The sequence below is a fragment of the Amblyomma americanum genome, chromosome 1 (genome assembly GCF_052857255.1).
Source record: "Amblyomma americanum isolate KBUSLIRL-KWMA chromosome 1, ASM5285725v1, whole genome shotgun sequence".
In the NCBI taxonomy this organism is placed as follows: Eukaryota; Metazoa; Arthropoda; class Arachnida; order Ixodida; family Ixodidae; genus Amblyomma; species Amblyomma americanum.
In genome coordinates this window covers 42,607,879-42,625,731 of record NC_135497.1, presented here as the reverse complement: position 1 = coordinate 42,625,731, position 17,853 = coordinate 42,607,879, and the positions used below count along the sequence as shown (strand labels likewise).

Below are 17,853 nucleotides of genomic sequence, written 5' to 3'. Positions count from 1 at the left end.
AGAGAGCATTTGAAGCTGTGAAGAACTCTCTGATTAACTCTGATATGCTCGTGCACTTTGACCCCACGAAGGAACTAGTGCTAGAATGTGATGCCTCACCAGAGGGAATTGGTGCAGTGCTATCTCATGTGATCGATGGCATTGAAAGGCCAATAGTGTTCAGGTCCCGCACCCTCACAAAGACAGAGAACTATTCTCAGTTGGAAAGGGAAGCCCTGGCTCTGGTGTTTGCAGTGGTAAAGTTCCGTGACTACTTGTTGTGTAGGGAGTTCACGTTGAAGACTGATCACGAACCACTGGTTGGACTCTTCAAGGAAAATAGACCAATTCCTACTACTGCAGCATCACGCATTCAAAGGTGGGCAATTACCCTTGGTGCCTACAAATACACCATAAAGTATAAGCCCGGATCCCACAACCAAAACGCAGATGCACTGAGTCGACTACCTGTGCCAGCCAGTGAGACTGATCTGCAGATGCAAGACCCTGACCAACAAGACAGTGCACTAGTAGCCAGCATCTTGGACACGGCACCGGTCTCAAGGAAGCAACTCGAAGACGTTGCTGGGAAGGACCAACTCATGCAATGCCTTCATGAATACATACTAGGACGATGGCCTAAGAAACCCCCACAGTCTAACCATGACCAAGTACTGCCATTCTGGAGACGTAGGAATTTCCTCACTGCAGATGGACAACTCATCTTCATGGGAGACCGACTAGTGATCCCTGAGGCAGCTAGAAGAGCATTCCTGTAGGAACTGCACGAAGCACATTCCGGACTCAGTACCACAAAAGCTTTGGCAAGGAAACTTGTGTGGTGGCCAGGAATTGATCAAGACATAGAACAGCTCCTGCGGAATTGCCCTATCTGCCAACAGACGGCATCAATGCCACCCTCCGAGAAGGCAGCGGCGTGGCCCGCAACAACCCAGCCGTGGACACGTGTTCACCTAGACTATGCTGGTGCAACGACTACAGCAACCATTGAGATCCTAAGGAGCATATTTGCACGATTTGGTCTGCCCATTTGTCTGGTGTCTGATAATGGCAGTGCCTTCGTCAGTGCCGAATTCCAAGAATTCATCACGAAGAATGCCATACGGCACATCCGTACAGCGCCCTTCCACCCTCAATCTAATGGGCTTGCAGAAAGAGCGGTGAGGGCAGTCAAAGACGGTCTCAAGAGACTCACACGTGGAACACTCTCAGCTCGCTTAAACCGGTGGCTGCATGACCACAGACGCACACCATCCGGAAGTAGGGACAAATCCCCAGCTGAAATGCTCCTGAGCTATCGACCCAAAGGACGCCTGGACCTGCTTCTGCAGAAACCACAAGAGCCGAACGTTGAAAGGCACACGCTAACAAAAGGGAAATGGGTCCGTGGCCAGACTGTCTTGTTCCGCAACTTCGGTCTTGGCCAGCGTTGGATGAAGGGTACGGTTCAACATGTCTTGGGAAACAGGATGCTCAAGCTCAACACAGCCGGAGGACCCGTTACCCGACATTTCGACCAGGTTCGTCGTTGTGATAACGGTAGCCCTACTGAGCAGAGTGAATGGTGGGACCTACATGAACAACAGTCAAGTTCAGCACCAACCCCTGCAGCCGAAGGTCAACCCGGACGGCCCAATCGTATCCGGCGACCGCCAAACCGACTGAACTTGTGATGTGAGTGTCAGTGGTGTGATTCTCAAACCAAGTGTGGGGGAGTGTTGGCCGATGGAGAAAACTCGTCTGGCAACTGATGTAGGGGCACAGGGGGGAAGAAAACAACATGGCGTTCCAGTAAAACGTGTTCGTATCTTGCTCTCCGGAGTCGGGCTTATTACTGCTTGTGGTGGCTCCGGCACGCCAACAAGTGGACAACACTTTCAGAAGAATCCAACCTCTATACACACAAATAAAATCAGAATAACTTGAAAGAAACTCATCTGAAAGTAACTTGAAATATTTTCAGGCCAATCTGTGCTATGCCTGGATTTCCCTACTGATTGAAATTGAAATGCAGTAGATACTTTCTTGTCGCACTTCTCTTGATGCAGCTCCCAAAGAGACCCTTGCATCGCCTAAAAAAAGACTGGTCGTAAACCAGGTGTGCACGTGGTGCTTACAGCCGTGAACAAATTGAAGCCTCGGCTGAAGTGGGAATGATGACCCGCAAAGAAAGAAACGGGAATGCGCAATAAAACACCAAAATCCCTCCGTGGAATGCATGAAAGCCGTGCTATATTCCGTGCCACTGACATGTGGAAAAGAATACTATATGCAGTTCAAACAGGTAGATGCACTCGTGAAGGATTGCTGGAACACAATACCAACGTTGAGCAAGCTTGCAGAAATCTGGGATTGCATTGCAGAGACTGGCCCCCAAGACCTGTGTGCCAATATTTACCTGATGCAAAGTGCTAGGTAAACACAGAGAACAGTCGGTTCACGACATCATCAAGGCAGCTGAGATAGCTTGGCTGCATGATCAATCAGTGTCTCAGCACGCCATCTGTGTCGTTAATGAAGAAAGCATGTGATCTGTTAAATGTTGTTCCACCTTCCTTTCCTGATTGCACAAAACTTCATGTGTCACTTCACTTGGTTGGCATGACGTGGCTGAGACGCGTGTAGTATACGCGTGCATAGTATAATATAAGAAGCCTGTGTTTTTTTTCTGAATAAACATTATTGAAAGTCAGCACTTGTCTCTGGTCTATGTCTATTCCTTAAGCATTGTTCACTTCCAAATAGATAACCAACAAGCCCAAGCTGCTATTCTGGCAAATTACATTTCTTGTACCTCGGGCCCTTTTCAATGTTTCACTCTGGACTTCCAAACTCTCAATGCTCTCATTATCAACACTATCTCCCGAGTGCAGACTACGTCCTTCTACATCTGCTAGAAGTTTTTACCACCAGAGGTGATCTCTTTTTGAAGGGCATGCGCCTTCTAATAGCCACAGCCGAAGATGCCTGAGGATTCTGAAATCAGAGTGGCACCATTAAGCTCATCTTATCGCGACTGCCTGCGCCTGCATCTCCGCACCAACAGCTGCCAAGTGGCAGCAGTGGTCTCATGTCATCAACAGAACAAGCAAGTTTGTGGGGCGCATCATGTTGGCAAATCTACCTGCTGGCATCATTGAGAGGAGAAGAAACATTGCAAGACAGGCCATTGAAAACAAGATCCACACCTATGACGTCAAGGTTCTTCCCCAGCTGGTTCGTGAAGTGCTAAGCCTCGGACTGAAGTTTGCCATTGAACCTAAGAACTCAACACAGGAGCTGCTAGCCAAGGTGCGACGCGTGGCCCGAGCAGTACCTGAATCGGAAAGTGCCAAGTGTGTTTCTGATGGGGTCGATGTGGTGGCACGCTGTCAACTGAGCGACAGGAATTTTCCAGCAGGATGAGTTGTAAAGTACTTCAAAGACAATTCCCTCGCATTGCTGACCTCTGACAAAGAGGGGGGCTTTACAAGCCATCAGCCCTGTTTTGATGAGCACAAAGTATCAAATGCTAAGAAGGCAAATCCAACTGCTAAGAAAATTTGCACTAAACTTAAGCTTAACCACCTTTTACGAGGCATTGACACTTGCATGAAATCTTTCCTTGAGATGTTCTGATAATAAGGCGTAGCGAAAGATGCTTGGCCCACTCTTGCAAGAAAAACTAAAACTACTAGCCCCTTCCGGGTGAAATCCTCAGATGACATAGCTAGGTTTTTAATCAACAATTCTAGCAGTGCCTTTGTGGTATGCACTGTTAATGTTAAAGATTTATGCTACTCAATTCCTCAGGAGTTAATAGAGTGCATGGAAGAATGCATTGACACACACGAAACAGTTGCTTTTCAAAATGCTTGCAGATTGTCCATTCGGAGGTTCCTGGAACTCTTTGGGTCGACTCACATTCAGTGGGAAGAAAACGTTTACCTGCAGAAATGCGGTGTGTGCAATGGGTCCTGTATTGCACCTTTCCTTAAGTGATTTGTACTTGGCCCGAAAAGACAGGTGCCTTAACATCAGCCTTGCCAGTACAAAGGTGCCAAAGGTGTTAGGTATGTTGACGACTACCTAGTCCTCTGCGACGGCCAAAGCGTGAATTCCCAAGAAGTGGTTCTGGGGGCGGTGGTGTGTTTCAGTGATGTACTGGAGCCGCTTACTGTCACTCACAACCTTCCTGATCTAGGGTCTTTGAGATTCTTAAGATCTCAGACTAGAGTTTCTAGGAAGGCCTGTATGCTGGGCGTAAGAACCTCTCAGAGAGAAGGCACCTCTGCCGTTCTAATCGGCACTCTCAAAACTGGTGAAAAGAGCCATGTGAACCTGTGCCTTACAAATGCTCTCAAGAAGTAGTGCGCACACAAGATGGAAGCGAGCTTTCTTCACTGAATAGACTGGCTTTGCAGCGAAGGTTACCTCTTGCACCTGCTGGTTTCTGTAGCCAAGTGGATATCAAAGAACATGAGGCATGCTAATCCTGAGCAAGAAGGCAAGCCTGGGAAAGGCAAAAAAGAAGAATTGCAGCAGTACCATATGCACAAAACGTTTCACATTGTTACACATATATGGGTGTTCCTCTGTTATGCAGGTAAGGTTAGAGCTGCATTGGTGAAGTGCTCCCACTGAAGTTCATGTATTACATACAACACAAGATGTATTTAGGCACTGGCCTGTTTCATGACATTCTGCGTGTGCACATATGCACCTGTGGACACGATAGGCACAGGTGCAGAGCAAAGGTAGACTGACCTTCACGCAGATTAACTTGTGCAAATGGAGAGAGAAAAATTAATGGACGTGAGAGACTGGATGCTGGGAGGTCGGACGACAGAAGACCCGACACATGAAAGTCAAAATATAACCATATAATGCATTCCAGGCATTAACTAATCCTACATCCATTTGGAGACACCTATATAACACTAATAAATGAGTGCAGGACTTGTGGACATCCTATGGACATTTGCTGAGCCAGCTGTTTGGTTTTGCCATGGACAGCCCATGGATGCCTGTGGTTACTTGGGACAGTAGTGTGCCAATAAATTAAATGAGGGTTACTCAGCTTCTGTTTCACACGCTAGTTAAAAAGATGGCACCAGTAGTATGCATGTTGTTTGAGAAATGGAAGGACAACATACCAGTGATGCTGCCAGCTTGCGTCCTATGGCCCGACTGACTGAATTGGTAATCTTTGTCTTTATTTTCCGAGGTGTGCTAGCCATGCTGAGGTCATCCTGCAGAATGTGGCTGTACACTTCCAGCTTGAACTCGAAATCAGGTGGAATGTGGTTGCTGTAATCAAGGGCAGACAGTCACCCAGGTAGCACCAAAACATTACAACAATGTTACATTTTTGCTTCAGTCAAACATTGTTTCAATGTTCTTAATGTCCTTTTTTCTAACCTTTTACCCGTTTGTAATGGTAAATCTTCAAATAATCTTTTTCTAACATTATTTAAACAACATAAATAACATCCTCGAAAATGATGAAGCAACCCTCCATGAGCACGCTGGCTCGCCACCATGAGGATACACACTTTCATCAACACTTTGCAAGGACCAGCAACAAGGCTGACACTTCATCTCCAAAATGCAACAAACATGCAACTCGTACCACGCATATACACTCACTTTCAAAAGGATGCAATGGAGTCAAGCTTGTATACCCATTACTGAAGTTCAAGGTGAAAAACGTAGCGCAAAGAAACGAGGACACAGAAAGACGGACAACACACGGCGCCGCGTGTTGTCCGTCTTTCTGTGTCCTCGTTTCTTTGCGCTACGTTTTTCACCTTGAAGTTATGAACCAACAAGCCCAAGCATATACCCTTCTGCATTACTGAAGGCTCGGCTGCTGGCCCGAAAGACGCGGGTTCGATCCCGGCCACGGTGGTCGAATTTCAATGAAGGCGAAATTCTAGAGGCCCGTGTGCTGTGCGATGTCAGTGCACGTAAAAGAAACCCAGGTGGTCGAAATTTCCGGAGCCCTTCACTACGGTGTCTCTCATAGCCTGAGTCGCTTTGGGACGTTAAACCCCCATAAACCAAACCAAACCATAACTGAAGGTATATAGTGGTGAACGGGTAATAAGCAAAGTTTTAAATAATGAGGCTGTGCATGTAATCTACAGTGGGCACAATCTAAGAGGTTTAGTAGCAAAGCACTGCTAGTTGAAAAACATCTTCACTGTAAGAACCATGGAAAAAATTCTGGGACCCAGTGCTTAAAATGCTTGTTGAGCTGTTTTATATCTATGGCTCAAACATTATAGTAATGTTTAGAAGGCTATATTAAAACAATGTTTAATTTCAATCTTAAATTTAAAATCTTAAAATCAATCTTAAAATGTTCCAGATAACATATAACATTAAATTAAATTTTTGACTTCAACGTAACATTCCAATGCAACCTATAAATTTACTGTAACTTGCATATCTTTGTAACATTATTTTAATGTTCAGTGCTGCTTGGGCAGTGCTATAGCTATTGCTGGTCTCACGCAAGACTGAGCATGGACAGAATTAAATCAAGAATGCTAACCGAAATAATCCACACTGAGTAACTTATTCAAAGATACAATAAGTCAGGGTTGGTTAGGCCAAGGACCTTAGTATTTTTATTCTAAGCTTGCATGCTAAGGTCATATGGCATTTTATACGGTTTTAATTTTTTTACTATCTCTTTATTGTTTTGTATTACCTTGATGCTGACTCTGTCTTTGTGCGTTCTTGCTAGTTATTGTGAAAATTACATCTTTCTAAAACTGTCTCCCAACGATAACGCCCCCGGGCGACGCAGGTATTCTGTAAATATATAAATAAATAATTGAGACTTTGCATGTTTCAAGTACAGTCGAGCCCACATATAACGGCCCCACTTAAGACGAACTTTCGCTTATAACGAACGAGACCTGCGCGACCGTCAAAATATACATTGTTTCAATGGCACGAAATCACACGTATAACGAACGTCATTAAGCCCTGCTGATCGGTTACCGCGAACGGACGGCGTAAGCCCGGCGCCGCGATGCGAGATAACCGGACTCCGGCCCCTTTGTTTGCCCGGCGCGCGGAATGTTTTCCCGAGCCTCATCGCAGGCCAACTGCTCGCCCCGTTTCGCGCCGCTCTCGAGCAAGCTACCCTTCCCTGAAGACGCGCCTTCCAAGACCGCCCTCCCGCCCCTCCTTGTAACTCCGCTCCCCTCTCCTCACACTCTTGCCAATCCGCGCGTGGCCTCCGCGATCAACCACGCCGCCGCCGGTGCCAATCACGGAGGCCACGCTCCGTAAAGCAGGCCTTCCGTGGGAGCCAAGAGGTGGCTGCACTGACGCTCACGGACGCCCCTCATTGGTCTCTCCGCTCGCGCTGTGCGTCTTTATCCTTAGCTTGATTGCCGCCTGTGCACGCTGCACGTCTACCCCGCCGCGCGCTTTTGTCAATGTTGTTGTTTATCACGTTGCGGTGCGGGCGTTTCGTTGGCTTTGTTAAAATCTCGGACCCTGGTTGTAATTCCGGGATGGCGGACGGGAACACAGTGCCCATTTGCCATTGTAATCAGCGGTAGAGGTGATGAAAGCGTCCTGGGCGGAGGTGACGGCCACTGGCGAGCGGAACTGCTTCCGCAAGGCCGGCTTCGTCGACACAGCGTCTGATGCCGAGCCTGATGCTTCGGAAGATGACCAGCCCGGTGGCGATTTGTGGCAGCGCGTCGACGACTCCGACATCGGGGTTCATGAGTTTGGTTGGAGTGATTTTATTCTGTCGATGACGACGCCGAGACCGCGGAACCTTGCACGGACGAAGGCATCGTTTCTGAAGTGCGGGACGAGAGTGACGCGGAGGAATCAGATGAAGATGAAACTTAGGAGCCAGCACCCGTAAGCGCGCCTGTAGCATTGGGCTGCATAGAGAGCCTCAGACAACTTGTCTATGCCAAGGGCCTCGGCGAAGCGCACGCTTCTGCTTTAAGTAAACTGGAAACCTCCCTCATCGGATTTGCTCTGCAGAAACAGACGTCCATCACGGACTTTTTCGCAAAGAAAAATTTTTTGTGTTTTGACAAGCAACTGTCTTTAAAGCTGTGGTCCACTTACTATACGAACTTCGGGCTATAACGAACGGACGCCGCGTGACGCTCATGTTCGTTATAAGCGGGCTCGGCTGTATCTCGAGAATGCCTTCCACCACACAAGTCTGGCTGCATGATAAATGTGTCCCAGGTCTTGTCAAGATCAGCTAGGCTTCAAGTTTACTGGCCGGGTTGCCACTATAAACGATAGCTAGCGTGCATTCCGCACACAGCCTGCATACAATAAAAGTAGCAGGCTAGCTGCTGTACGTGCAAGTGAGCATGTGAATGTCCTATGGCAGAACATCGCCACTGACTGGACCGCCCAAGTCATGGAACTCCATGAACTCATGGACGTATAGCGCAGTGGGGTCGTGCGGGGGCCCAGGGACCTACGTGTCCCAAATCCCATGGTCAATATAATTATTTCTCTCTCACTGCGATTGAAGGAGTCGGGATGGGCTCGCAAAAATACGTGTTTTGCAAACGATACGTTCGCACGCGCATTAGCGCCAACGGAGGGAGATGTTGATAATTCGTCGAGGATCACGCTGGCAACGTGCGCGACTACGCCGATGAGACGAATAAGCGTTATGCGGGAGTTCCGCTGCGCTGCGTGGGTGACGTCACTTACGAACGGGACGCGCTAGCAGCTCTTTATCCGCTTTAATTTCTCTGGCCGGCTTGCGCGCGGAAATCGCACCTGAGTCATCGCAACCGCGGAGCGGCATCCGCCATCCGTGGCCCCGTCACCGATGAATCGCCAACATGCATCATGACGCACACTGGAGAAAACCGGTACAGGGAGGTACATGGAGAAAGCGGCAATGCCGAGATCACCGAGGCGGTCGATCACGCGCTAAGTTCCTGAACGCATTAAAAAATAATAAACCGTGGGCGCGACCGAATCCGTCAGAATCAATCACGAATTTTATGCGCTGAACAACTTTCTTTTTTTTTTTAGCAGTTGTAACTCTCGCCACGGTCCGTGGCAACGTTTAAATTGTCCTGTACTACTCCTAACCAATGGAGGTTATAATTTGATTACTCCGCAGACCAATTTTTAAAAACATGAAAAAGTAGTTTTTGAAGAGGTCGCAGAACTGTCTCACATCTAGCTCGGACACCCGAACCGTAAGGGAAGGGAGGAAGGTGGAAGTGAAAGAAAGAGGTGTCGTAGTGGAGGGCTCCGGAATAACTCTGACCACCTGGGGATCTTTACCGTGCTGACATCACACAGCACACGGGCGCCTGTGCCACCATGCCAGTGCACCATGCAACTGCCACCATGCTCGGCTTTTTTATATATTTACCGAACGGTGTTATAAAGTGGTCTATAATTTAGCCATTCTCTATATTAGTACATTTTTTAGTTCTACGCTTCTAACCTTATGTCACCGCTCTGCTTTTGAGCCACCAATCTTCCAGGCCATTATCATCATCTATAGAATAACTCCCAGAGCATGCAGGCCCGAACCTACGCATTCGAAGCCACGTAAATATACTAGATATGAGAGAAGTTAGTTACATTTCGGCGCGGTCGGTAAAGCGGTATTCACACGGGGGAGATACATCAGCGCGGGTGGATGTGCAGAGGAGATGCGCGACGCCACCGATCCGCCTAATTTAGTCCACCCCTGCTCTCGCACATGGGCAGCGAAGGTAGAGGAGGAAAAAAAGGGGGGGCCAAAACAATACCACCTTGCAGGGTTGTGTTGCTGTCGGGACACATGAGGCGAAAAAAAAGGTGGAGGGGGAACAGTACAGACGCCCGCGAAAGCTAGAAAAGAAACCCAAAGAGGGGAGAAAGACAAAAAAAAAGATGCAGCGGGGGGGGGGGGGGGGGGGGGGGTGCACCCTATGCATGCCGCCGAAGGCGAAGTGCGACCGCATCTCCTGGAGAGGCGGGGACTGTACGGGCAGAACGAACGGTCCCCTCAGGCAGCGGTCGCCTGAACAAAACCGGAAACTGCGTCCTGCGCGGGCTCTCTGCGCGAGTGATGTGAGCTAGAGAGGGATTCCATCGCCCATGTGAATACCACTTGGGCGCAGCGGCAGAAAACTCGCTGGTCTGTCCGAGTGTTGTAGGTTGGCATTCCTTGGGTACATGAATAGCGCAACTATATATGCCTACTACATTGAAATCGGAATTTTGCGCCTCGAAGACCATATGTGTGACTATCACTAGCCCAAAATGCGCTGACAAGCCACCCCGTCGCTGCCAGCAATCAGCGACCAATATCAGCAGGAGACTTACAAGACGATGGTGTCCTCGAAGGAGACATCAGTCATGCTGCGGTCCACGTTGCTGATCATGGCCGTATCATAGATCTCGGTGCCGATCTTGAGCAGGCAAAAGACCGCAAACCTGCGGTAGTCGCCCTTGTTCTTGAAATGGTCCGTGTCCTTCCAGATCAGCGGCATCCGGATCTCTGCGAGAATGACCAGAGCCGCCACTCAACCCAAACTCAAGCCAAGTAGCCAACTGTGGGCTGGGCCTAACTTCACGGTCGCCATGCTACAACTGTGAATCGACAAAAGTACCAGAGTGTCATTTGTTAAAGAAGACCTTATGTTTTTATTTCATTGCATTGAAGCGCATTTCCTTAAATTTCGCCTCCAGTTCTGACAACGCAAAATTTTTCAGTACAGCTCTGACAAGTAATTGCGCCAGTGCAACGCCGCCGCCAGACTCCACAACAGTTGAGGGCACAGCGTACGCCAAGGAAGAAGGCCCATACGTGGACATGGCCGGGCACGAAGGTGACAATGCAGCGGCTCACCTGACACCGCCACACGGGAGCGAGACACGTCCAGGGGGAATACGCCGATGCTGCGAAAAGAATGGAAGGCACAGGTCTAAGCAAGAAAAGAGGAATCACATCTGATTATCCTAGTACAGCTGCGTTTCCAAGTCAGAAACTGAGCTAGGCACTGCGGCATAAATGTGAGAATTACGAGCACTATATCTTGACAGGAGCCAATTTAATGCTTTGGAGAAATACACATCAATACACTCAAAGGGTGCAAGTAGAGTCATAAGAAGAGTGCTCAGTTGACTGAAGGGTGAGAAATTTTAATGCAGGTATACCGGTATCATAGACATTGCTTGCGCTCGATCGAGCACAGCCACCTATAGGCACAAGCACCGCGGCCCTAAGGTCTCAATTAACTTGTCCCACAGTAAACCACTCATTACTACGAGACAAGAATATATATATACTGATCCAGTCATTGATCACCGCTTTCTTGCTCAGCAACTATCCACACACTCGAATTCTGGCAGACCGGTATCAACGCCATAAGCTCCCTAAATTTCACAACGAATAAAACCATCGGAACAGACAGGACAGACCCGGAAGAAAACACAGGACGACGCTTCAGCACTGGCAGCGTGGTTGTATTCTGCGTGACCACGTACCATCTGGCCCAGCTGTCCCCTCTCAAAATGTATTCGACAGCACTATGCTCGGCCTCGATCACAGCGCGGCCAAGAGCAGCACTGCCTCCAGATTGTACAGTTATGGAGCCTGAAACCTGACAACCTGAGCGTACAGCCAGCCAATCATGAACAGGAGAGTTGGTCTCCAAGTTCTGTTTTTTTTTCCCCTCTACTCTATCTATTCCAGTACCATCAACCCTACTCTCCAAAGGTTTGGTTGAGCCTTTTCCACGCTAAAGAATTACAAGCAGCTTCCTTTCCCCAAAACCCTGCAATCAAGCTTCCCAGCATACTCAGAACGTCACCTTCGACATCTGCAAGTATGCTTATCCCCACAGCTGCATCATCACGGCAGTCGGCCATGCACAGAAACTCCTTTGCAAACATGGCCGCCTTACCTTTTACTCGCCGCAAGCCAGAACTGATAGCAGAAACATCGCTGCATATATGCCAGCAATGACGACAAATGTAGCACTCGTAACATAAGGATGCTAACTTTCATATAATTTTTATTCAATCACGTAGAGCCTTTTTATACATTGCGAAGAGCATCAACATAACTTCTCAATTCTATTGGCCAGGAAGCCACTTCTTCTACCACAACTTCCAACTTTTGCTCGCGCCTCCAAGAAAAACCATCTCTTTCTTTGATAGCAGTACAGAGAGTGCTCGTGCAATAATCTTTCAGGATTTTTTTTTATTTGTCTCGCTTCCACGATCTCCTGAGTTGGTTGTTCTCTATTCCTACTAATGAGTTTGCATTCATTGAAAATCAGGTTGCATACACCTATAGCTTGAACTCCTCACAGTGTTTGGCAAGGTTTCCTTTAACATCTGCAATTCTGCATTGAACAAAAATGAGTTGAAAGCGCATGTGGCGTTTTCTTCATTCCATGCTATGAGTGTAGACTTTCTTCATTTTTTGTTACCAGCTGCTTGCTGGCACCCCCTGCAATGGACACCAATGACGAGCAGCCTGGGCATATTTGTTAAGGGAGTGGGGAAATGTGCGAAAGTGCAGGAAACAGCGTCATGCGAGCGCGTGCATGTTCGATGGACATTCGCAAGAGTCTTTGTGGAGCCATGCGTTTTCTGTAAGTTGTATCCGACTGAATGTCATTAAATACATTTTCACTGCACTAACCGGATTCTGGACCTGTAAACCATGGTGCATAACACGAGCACTCCATTTGTTGTCACGACCAACCAACTCTCCCCCTGACGGCAGTATTACTCTCATTTTCCAATCTACTGCTGCTGCCAAAGAGCTTAGTTTGTCGACTACACGTGCTGCTTCAACGTAGGCAATGGCCAGAGATGTACATTCTCAACTGAAACACTCAGTGACCCCTTGTCTCCAATTAAGACAGTACCAAGACGTTTACGGACGATGCGAGCATCAAGCAAACAACATCACTGTGTCGGTCGCCAGCTGGTGGCCACAGCGGCCCCGGGGAGCACTCACGACTGCTTGGGCCGGTCGGCTGACTTCCGGCGCTGCAGCTCGGCCACGTAGGCGGCCATGCGCTCGTTGGAGGTGAGCAGAGACTTAGCTGCCTCGAGGCTCTGCGGCCGGTGCTGGCACACGGCCAGCAGCTTGGTCGTGCCCTCGCGCATCTTGATCTCCAGGTCGATCTTCTGCTCCAGGTCATACTCCTGCAAAGCAAAGTCTCTTCAGTCTGACGACACACACAGGTGCTTGTACTGTGGAGAATGAGCAATTTGATGTGAGCCCACCAAGGGCAATCATGGAACCCAACCGGAGTATGAGCCATGTAGGAAGACCACTTGATGAGAACTTAGCTCGCTTTGATTTACTCACGCTGCACACGGGTCAAAACCCCACAGATATGCTCTCGGGACCGAAAGGTCCAACCATAGTAACAAGCTTTACCTTCAGTTATGCATCGGCATTACAACATGCAGCATTACCCGAATGTAAACTCAAGGAAGCCACTGGCGGAGACGAGATTACCATTAGATCCAACAAACGGTTGACTGCCATTTGGACGTTGCACAATGGATCAGCACAGTGGCCCTTCTGACACTTCGAGGCTTTGCTTTGAACGGCACTGGGACGAAAGACCACTCCTTAGGGGAACCACAACTCAAAATAACTTGCATCATTCAGCGGCCTTAGGGTAATAGCTGTGCTGTCTAACGTCAGCGCGGCAACAACCGTTTTTTTTAGCACTGTTTTTCCCTGCGGGTGTGATTACCGCCGCGACATGGGCTAAGGCCACAGACTAACAGCCAGCCTCGCGATGCAGGAGTGGTACGAGCGGAGCCCTACCTCTTTTATTGTCCGAGGGCAAGCTTGCAAAATCAGGCTCTAAATCAAGGCTTGAATCCGTGCAAAAAAAATTCAGAGGGCACGTAAGGCTGCTTATGTGCTGTGAAGGCAAAACCATTAATGTGTCATCATGAGCATTCGACCCCCGACACAGGTTGCACACTGAGAAAGGAAACGAAGACATGCCTCTGAACGCTGATTCCACTAAGGTCCGAGTGAAACACTTGGACACTCGGTTCAAACGCCTGTCGTGAGCTAACCTCCAACCTGAACGGAACAAGAAACTGTATGACACTACCCGCAGCGGTGTATGATGAACGGCTGCATCACAATCTTAATACGCAAATTGGTTTTTGAGCAAAGGAAATGGCGCAGTAACTGCCACGTCTATGTGGTCACCTCAACCACCCCTTAAGGAAAGAGGCAAAGTCTGCGAAGGCATACAATAGGACGTGCATACGTCATCGGTTCTAATCCCTGTCGAAAGCTATTTGTCTTATACACCCCACACTGGCTGACGTCAATGTGGTATCAGAATTCCCGACTACATTCATACCAAAATTGTGAGCAACCGTTCATCATACAACGCTCCGAGTGGTGTCATACGATTTCTCTTTACATATATCTTACACATATACTCAAGTTGGAAGTTATAGCCTCCAACTTCAGTAAATGTGTAGTTGGGAATACTGACGCCACATTAACGTCAGCTAGTGGGGGATATATGATACGAATAAAATTTAACATGACCGTCTGAAATTGTGGCGCTCGGCTTGCTGTGTGCGTCCTATGGTCGCTTGATGACGAAACTATTTTAAAGCGGAAGCTCTACTCCCATGCAAAACCTTAAGGTCATGTCGCTCCAAAGAATGACCTTCAAGCAGCGGAGGGGGGTTGTCTGTGACGTCATACCATATATGTGACTTACAGCACCTTGGCGCAGCTGCGGCGCACTGAGCCGGCGGCGTTCGCTCGCCTCCGCAACTGCGTTGAACAACGCAATTCAACGCTCACTTCACAGTTGCGCTGAATGACCTGACTCGCTGTTCATCAGATAAGATAATAAAAAGCTGGAAGTGTTCCTTGATGTTCGCAGGTAGCGTATACCGCCGTATACGTCCTCCAGTTCACCGCAAGAGTTGTCACTGAAGGCACGGCACGGTGTGATCGCTGAAATGAAGGCAGGGCGAGCCATGGGGCAAAGGCCTCAGCACACAACGGGCCAGCCAGAGGCTCGTTCAGGCGAGTCTATCGTGTGGAACAGATAGCAGGGTTCGTACACAACAGCGTGGGCTCACGTCAGGCGTCGAGCTGACGAAGGATCGCTCGGCCTGTGAACTCAGCTTCCCCGCGGAAAGTTGAACACCTGACGTCACGAAAATCATGTGACCGCCTCTCGGCGAATGGCATTCGGAGCGCCAAGGGAAAACAGACGCGCAACACTGCTCCCTGCGGGAGCATATACAGGAACACTACTGTGACCCATGAATGTCGAAGTCAGATATTTAATTGTCACCTCACAGTTGTTCCACAATCTGACGTGAACATCAAGTTGTTTTCTTTGCTAGTATTCATTCAAGAATTTGTCAAAAAGCACAACAAAATTGACAGACTTCTCCATCATTTGTTGTACTTGTGAATTGAAAAATGGGCGCAGACCGTTGCATGCGACGTACACGCATTTTTTCTCAGAGCAAGTGAAGCTTCTCGCGACCTCGCTATCCGGAAACATATTTTGGAATAGCTGGGAAATGGATCCACTAGAGCTGTAGGAGTAGTGTGACGACACAACTTTCATCGTGCACAAAATCTCGGCTTCGATCACGGAATCATGCTTTCTGCAGTCCTCGTCAAGTGTTGCAGCCCGAGAGGAAGTTGCCATGCTTTCAAGCCGACAGTATAAGTCTAGTGCTTGCAGGCTCTGGTTGTACAGTAATTCAAGGGGAATGTTGTCATGCATTATGCATATAAAAGAAAACAGATATAGCCCTAGAAAAAAAATTAGGTGTGCCGAACCGTAATAAGACAAAATGTTTTCAGATTATCCCCGTGCTCGCGAGGTACTGAAGGAACTATTAATTGAAAGCTGGGCCTGCACGTTGGTTTTCTGGACCTCGCATTTAAACTCCGCACTCGGAAGACTGGAAGCGAGTGGAAATAACACTTGTAGGCAGCAATGCATGCAGCAGAGAGGAAGTGTAGTGCTTGGGACGCTGCACGTAACGCACATCGACGTGAGGCCACAGCCCGCTACTGTGTGGCGGGGCTATGGACGATGAATGGGCTTTGAACAAAATCGCCATATATCTTGATATAACTGTATGTGTTGCCAAAACGACAGAATCTCATTCAGCACTGCATGCTGCTGAAGCTGTTGCTGAAGTTTGCACTGAAGGTGATACCGCCTTTAGAGTTTTTTTTTAGGAAGACGCCTTATAATTTTTGACCCAACAGGTAGGCCTGAAAATATTATGAATTTCATGCATACTCTGATAAAATTTCTCGCAGAAAACTTGCAAATGGGGTGCAATGAATATTTCTTCTCTTGCTAATCTTCATGGCATGTGCATAAATGTGTTGTACTTCGATGTAATGTGACAAAACAGAACAAGGAAGTGGAAAAAGCTCGAAAGATGTAGCACTTATGTCTTCGAGCTTTTTGGCCTCTTCCTTAATTTCCATTTCTGCAACGTGCTGGCTAACCTACCTCAGATGTCAGTTTCAGTGTTGTGGCATCAAGTGTATATCCATGTTGAAGTACCTGCTTACTGGTTTAGTGGCATTAATTAGTGAAGGATCAAGCATCAAGGAGCCTCCTAGCTTTACCAAAAATGTCCAAGTGCATGGTTGTGCAGATATTTAGACTGTGCATTGAAAAATTTTTCAGAATGTACAGCACAAAATCCTCTGCCCTTGTGATAGTGGCTGCAATGCTTAGCATGGTGGTATAGGCACGGTGTGTACATATGGCAAAAGCAAAACCAGCCCCATGGCATTCTAATTACCGCATGTTCTCATGTAAGGGCCACAGCCAAAAATGGGGTACACCTCGTTTTGAACTAGATAATTGAGAAAAACATGGTTATGCTTTTTTGTAATTCATGTATGGGCCGCACCTTCAAAATTCACACCCAAAGTTTTAAAAAAAGTGCCGCCCTTACGTGAGTTTATACAGTATCACAACTAAATTTTACGTAAAGGCCTAACCCTGACACACTTGATTTTTCTTTCAGTGCTTTACATGAACAACAGTTCAGCTTGTGTTCTGCAGCCACAGTTTGTGTTCTTAGCTTTTATCTTTAGTGAAGCATTTTGTACAGTTTGCAGTGTGTCTGTTTCTTCTGAAGGGTTATTTATTGCCGATTGGTTTTGATGTCTGTATTTCTTCATTTTATGGCATTGGTGCGCATGTACTTTGTATTGGCAAGAGCTGCACACTGCCTCTTTGACACGACAGAAGCCTGCGTCACAAATGCCACCAAAAGGTGGCTTATGTTCGCGGGAGATCAGGAAGGGGGCCGGACCACAAGGCGTCGCGCAGCCGGACTGGCTGCATCCAGCGTGCAAAATGACTGTTATTTATAGCAAAATAAATGCATGAAGGAAATGTTTTGCCTGAATGTGGCTGTGTATTTTGTAGTGCTCATCTGTTGTGTCTAGAGTACAAAACAATACCCCTGATGGATGTGCAGGTATTCATATGTGCAAGAACGTAAAGTATGAGAACTATTGCAGGTATACAAGCTAATGAATTGCAAATCTAGAACTAGGTGGTTATGCCTCACTCGTTAGTGCAGAATTGCAGCAAGTCTGCTTGGTTCTGGAACCTCAATGTCTGTGACTGCCTGCAGTGTATACAGGGCTGTTGAATGCACAAGGGTTTTTTTTTTTCTTTTTATGGTTGCTTTTAGTCCCTTTTGCCTTTTTGTACCCAAGGATTGTCAATTTTATATGGCACGAAGTTTGATTACAGCATTTGCAGTCATGTTTTTTTTTTTCTAGTTTACCTGAAAACATCTTTCAATGAGATAAAAGACGTCTCATGCACTGTC

General features: G+C 47.7%; 1 protein-coding gene across 4 annotated transcripts in view; it reads right to left on the bottom strand.

Annotated features, from left to right (window-relative positions):
* The window catches only part of LOC144112700 (rhotekin-2-like), a 215,160-nt gene that overhangs the window by 47,863 nt on the left and 149,444 nt on the right, over positions 1-17,853 (bottom strand). For all 4 annotated transcript variants that reach the window (XM_077645525.1, XM_077645527.1, XM_077645526.1 and 1 more), the window contains exons 2-5: positions 12,974-13,164; positions 10,850-10,899; positions 10,324-10,498; positions 5,136-5,289 (exon numbers count right to left, since the gene is read on the bottom strand). In XM_077645525.1, coding sequence (XP_077501651.1) covers positions 5,136-5,289; positions 10,324-10,498; positions 10,850-10,899; positions 12,974-13,164 — 570 coding nt within the window. The remainder of the gene's footprint in view (positions 1-5,135; positions 5,290-10,323; positions 10,499-10,849; positions 10,900-12,973; positions 13,165-17,853) is intronic.